The sequence below is a fragment of the Notolepis coatsorum genome (assembly GCF_963971535.1).
Source record: "Notolepis coatsorum genome assembly, chromosome: 8".
Classification (NCBI taxonomy): domain Eukaryota; kingdom Metazoa; phylum Chordata; class Actinopteri; order Aulopiformes; family Paralepididae; genus Notolepis; species Notolepis coatsorum.
In genome coordinates this window covers 40,552,182-40,558,009 of record NC_140172.1, presented here as the reverse complement: position 1 = coordinate 40,558,009, position 5,828 = coordinate 40,552,182, and the positions used below count along the sequence as shown (strand labels likewise).

The 5,828-nt window shown below is 40.9% G+C and overlaps 1 protein-coding gene across 1 annotated transcript; it reads right to left on the bottom strand.

The window, feature by feature from the left end:
* Nucleotides 1–432: 432 nt before the first annotated feature.
* Nucleotides 433–3,529, bottom strand: msx2b (muscle segment homeobox 2b). Its single transcript, XM_084319947.1, has 2 exons — nt 3,013–3,529; nt 433–2,270 (listed from the first exon to the last, which is right to left on the bottom strand). Exons 1-2 carry the CDS (start codon nt 3,425–3,427, stop codon nt 1,801–1,803), a joined length of 885 nt encoding a protein of 294 aa, XP_084176073.1. The 5' UTR covers nt 3,428–3,529; the 3' UTR covers nt 433–1,800.
* Nucleotides 3,530–5,828: the final 2,299 nt, after the last annotated feature.

Genomic DNA, 5,828 nt, shown 5'->3' with positions numbered 1-5,828 from the left:
GTGCCTCAGTTGTACTTCCGTCTCGCTAGCAAACTTAAAAGGATCAATAAGTCACAAGGTTTCTTTAATCAACGCAACGAGATAATTACGCGAGAGTAAAATGCAGTACATTTGGGAATAAACAAAGGGCTGTGTCCTCGTGGAGCAGTAAAGAACGTCGACCGATGTGGTTTACAACTCAGTAATAACAGGATCTAACTGCAGAGCTGGATAATTTATAGGTATCATTTATGGTTTGACAAACATGGTCTTGAAATTACCACTAAACGGGAAACACACACAAAACAGCTGTTTCTGTTCAGGGCCGGGTTGGAGGCATAACAGTTGCTAAAAATGAAAAAGATGAAATACAATTTAAAAAAGAAAGCTTGGTTTTTACATATTCATTCATCAAGAAGAAAGGGGAAGTTTTATTTTTATTTTTAAAGACTTTATTTGTTGGTTTGTTTAAATGATATACATAATTGAACTGCAGTGCATAGAGTACTGTAGCTCCTCTCAAAGGAACCTACAGGAAAAGAATATACAATTGTAGAAGAATATATAACTGTATAAATACAATTTTCGGTCAGAACATTTGTGCCACATTTAAACTATATATCAAAAATACAAAATATAATACATTCATACATTTCCAGCATTAGAAGTTCAAAGAGAATTGCATAGACCTGCATTAAATGATGGATCTATAAATGTTCGACGAGGAACTGTAGGAGTGCTCAAAAAAAGGGTTTACTGATAATGATAAAAATCTAAGGCAAAACATGGACAAAGCTTAAAATACAAACTGTTTAAGAGCATAAGTGTCATTTTAGTTTTCAGGATCGTAAACATAATCAGAAGCCTAAACCTTTGTGTCTTCCAGGCGGCAATATGAGACAATAAGCTGAATTTTGTTTACAAATCAAAACGGAAAATAGTGTTTCCAGCCACAAAAAAACATACATTTTGTTGGTTCCAAGATTTCTTTTTTTGTGGACATAAATTTGAATGAGCATGCTTTCTGTTCACGTGGCTTGCATAGACTGTCACTGATCCACACAAACATAGTTGAGGCCCAGTTGAACATTGAGGCAGTGTGTCGGATGAAGAGGGAAAAGGTAGTCACTCGTATAGTCCACTGTCCTTTTCTCCACCAAAGTAAACAGTATGTCAGTATAGTCAGGACCCTCCTAGACAAATACATGGTCACCAAGGTGGAGGTTCTTTACATTTGTTTTTCTCAAATAGTTCTGAAATATTACGATGGCATACGTGCTTTCTTTTCAGAATGTATAGGCATTTTAGGCAATGTAGCCTATATACTGTACTAAATAAAAAAGCAGCGCCAATAGGGTCAGAAAAAAAACAAACAGGTGTGTTGGTGCATCATCATCCAAACGTGAATAAAAGCACTGAGCAACTGAAGAAGAAATGTAAGACTGTCCACGACACAGAGACAAATGAGAAGACTGAAACTATGGGTTTTAGGGGTTAGGAGCGGACAACACAGCATGTTTCAGGGACAACAGCATTGCAGCGCAGCAGTAATATCGTCACACACCCTCCTGATTGAAAGAGGTCATGTAAACATACAATCCAGGGGGGGGGGGGGGGGGGGGGGGGTCGTAACACCTTGTAGTGGGCAAGAAAATCTCTTTGAGTATGATTTCAAATGAGCTATAGGATAACATACTGTAAGAAGTGCCTGATTCAACTTCACAGATACTTCACAGTCCTCAAGAGTTGAAACATTGCTTTCAAAATGATCGAAAACAAAGTGTTCCTGGTGTTCTTTCTGGAACATTTGAAAACACATGTTCAACTACTATTTCCGTCGGGACAGTGGCATTCCCATGCCAAGTGATACATGCTGTACCCCAGCGGGGTAGTGTACAGTCCTAGAGGTGAGAGGGGCAGAAAGGGTCTTTGGTGATGGTTGTAGTAGGACTGTCCGTACAGTGACATGGCGCCCAGGGGTAGAGGTAAGGTAAAGCCAGGATGTAATGCTACAGTGGCGGCTACCGTTTTGGCGTCCGCGGCCATTTTGAGTTTTTCAATCTCGGCCTCTTGGAGCCTTTTCGCTTTGGCCCGCCGGTTCTGGAACCATATTTTGACCTGGGTTTCCGTGAGGCTCAGGGAGGAGGAGAACTCTGCCCGCTCTGCTATGGACAGGTACTGCTTCTGCCGGAACTTCCTCTCCAGGGCCAAGAGCTGCGAGGTGGTGAAGGGGGTGCGAGGTTTACGGTTGTTTTTGTGTTTTCGCAGTGGACAGGAAGGACTCACCTGGCCTGCAGGGGGAGGGAAGGAGAGAACACTGGGTTTGAATAAGAATGTACTGCACCACACTTTTTCAATTTACATTATTACAAATTCGTATTGATCCAATTCGTTTTTACCTTTCTGCACTTACGAGTGTTCAAGATTACCACAATACCAAGCTTTCTGACTTTATATTATTAGATGAAGCTGGAATTTACCACATCAAAGCAGAGTTATAGCTAATTTCCCATGAGTAACACACAAACCACATTCTAGCATACAAGCAACAGCAGCCTATAATGAGTATAGCCCACTGGGTTAATAAGCCAGTTTGGAATTGAAATGTACATTTATTCAAATGTATATTTTAGTCCTGATTGATTGATTGATTGATTGATTGATTGATTGATTGATTGATTGATTGATTGATTGAAAATTGTATTAACAGATTGCAGAATGGGTACAATACAGTACGGCTCAATACACACATTAAGGGGATGCAGACCAGAGAAAGACTTTCGTCTTGTTTACATCAGGGTCCCCCATTTTCAATTCATCAATTCATCTAATAAGGGCTATTTAGAATAATTCGAATCTAACATGTTCTGGATTCTTGCTTTTGAATGACGATTGCGCTTCTGTTCTGGCCAATAGGAAACTTGGATATAAGAAGCCTCTCATAGGCTCTATCCCCAAATAAAATACGTGTAAGTATTATTTCGTGAAACTGAGTAAAGCGAAATACAAAGTTTAGCGATCTGGTTGACTTACGAGGCTGTGACGAGAATGCGGGGTTTGTACCCCACGGTGCGCACTCATCTGACTCGGAGGTCTCAGACTTGACCGGCGACGGCGGGACAGACAGTGAGTGCTTTCGAATCCCCCCGGGAGGAAGGCACGTCTCCCGGCACAGATGAGAAGAAGGAGAGGTCTGGCCATTAGAGAATATTCCCACCGATCCGTTTTCACTGTGGCCTGTCGTGAATCCACTGCTGCTACGACTGTGCGTCGTCGTTTTCCCAGACATAAGAAGAGCCTCTACGCTGAATGGATGATGGCTTGTCACTTGTTGAGGTCTCTTCTTTTTCACCATTCTCCTCTTCTTCATCGTTTCCTCCGGCAGATCCGAAAGGCGATCGACCTCCTCCTCGGATGAACTGCATTCTCTGTCGCTTGGAGAAGCCATCTCTCTTCGTCTGCCCTCAAAAGAAACGTATGATCCGCGGCGCAACAGGAGGACAACAGGAGGACGAACAGTCGCTGCAGCGCGGCCACAGGTGAGACTCCTCTAAAGTCAATGAGACAGAGTTGTCAAATCCGTGTTGTATGTAGAGTCATTAAAGTGAGATGGCTAAAACTTTGGCCAATCACTGCGGCCCGAACCACTGGGGACCCCCGCTGCCCTCCTGCCCTCTTGTAGCTCATTGGTTTCTCCTCCGATCATCATCACAGGGAAGTTCCTAAATAATAGCTCCTATATGCCACGCCACGCTCAGATGTTCAACCCGGTGGATCACTTCCAACTCGCGTGCATGCGCAATAATGACCCTCTTAACTGGATAATTATGTTTATTAGTGTATGAAACACAGATTCACTTATCTTGCTATTTTTTCCTGAATGTTAAAGCTGTTTGTGGAGCCAGTGTCTCTCAGTCACAACTTTGACGAGGACACACACATTAGATGGGAAAGGCGTTTTCTCACAATCCGAGTACATTTAGTGTATAGCTATTCATTTCCCTGTCCTCCTATATGACTCTAAAACAATTCTCTCCGGGCATTAGGAGTGAATGAAGTAATTGTGATTTTACATTTACACGGTTTTGTATGTTTCTTTGGGAAATGTATATGTTGTCAGATGAAAGTGCACACACTTTGATTAATAACTTTAGGCCTACACATTTTATCTGAGGAGAAGGTGTCCTTTCATATTTTCTAAAATGAATAAATAAATACAAGTTTAATTTGAAAGCTGCACTTATATATTCCCATGATTGATCTAAAAGCTTCAACAGTTTTCACGGTTTATTTTCCATTATTTATTTGCTGGTACAGTAATTGTGACCAAAGCATCTACATATTGGAATTATTTGTCAGTGAATGATAATTAATCTTAATTTTAAATCAAAAAGTGCATGTGTGTGTTTGTGTGTGAGGGATGTGTGTGTGTGAGGTTGACATGATGAGGAAGAATGGCTTTGAAAATATTTTGTTTTGTTTAAAATTGTCATCACTTCACTGATCTCTAATACTTCCTGGAATATGTGCCATAATAATTAGTTTTTAGTATATGTGTTCACAGGATATTTATGCGAGTTTTTCTTTTTTTAATAATTTTTTCTTTTTTAATATAGTCAATACATGCAGCTTGTACTATTACAACAATGTTACAACCATTGAGATGCAAATAACGTGTCATAATCTTCACTTAAAAAGTAGTTTATAAACCTAACCCTTACCTTAACCCTTACCTTAACCTTAATGGCGACCCCACCCTGGCCTAATGAACAAAAAAGGTTTGTGATCATCGATTTAGACACAACCGACTATCGTTTTACCACTGTACTCTATCTATAACTGTAATCTAATACCAATATCTAGACATATAACACTGTATAATAACAATGTACACATTGTACATTTATCTATCTGTATCCTTGCCTACTCATATTAGTTAAACCACTAGCTGGACTGGTTTATTATCATAGCATATTCATCTCATATTGAACTCTTACATTATACTGTATACTTTCACTGCATACTGCAATGCACTTTACTGCTATACTTGCACTGGTTAGATGCCAACTTCATTTCATTGTACTCTGTACTTGCACGTGCAATGACAATACATTGATTCTTATCTAATTTTCAAAGTGAATACCAACTAGGGCGTGGGAAAAAACATGCTGCTTACATTCTCTGCTCCCCTTGCAACCTATATCTCCAACCCTGGTATTACTAGCTTAAAGAAAAACACTGGTGTCATGAAGCCATCTCATCGTGTTCTTAGCTTCCATAAACACACTGCTGATCACCATTTCAGCCACGGTATTTTGTCAGAGTATTGCCTGCTCATACATTATAGGTAAGAAACACTGGGATCTAATGGATCACTTCCACAGGGAACCACCGATTCCATGGTCATTCCCTCTGTTCCATCTCCCAAGTTTCATATGAATACATGTTTTATACAATTTGTATAACAAAGTACCTGTATTTCTGTTCATACAAACCCCACACCCTGAGGCCTCCAGGTCTGAGCCTGGTTGGGCTGGATTCTGTAGCAGGACTCTGTTCCCAGGAGGCTGCTGCGGCTACCTTATTAAAGTGGGGTTATTTCACAGACAATCAGAGGTTTGAAAAGGCGCCAGCAAGCGGCCACATGAAAGGACTGACTCCTCAGGGGAAAAACTGTTGCCTTTTTTTTTTTTTTGTGCAGCTCCACTGAGGAGTTACTCCCCCCCCCCCCCCCTCCCTCTCTCTCTCTCTCTCTCTCTCTCTCTCTCTCTCTCTCTCTCTCTCTCTCTCTCTCTCTCTCTCTCTCTCTCTCTCTCTCTCTCTCTCTCTCTCTCTCCATCTATCTCTCT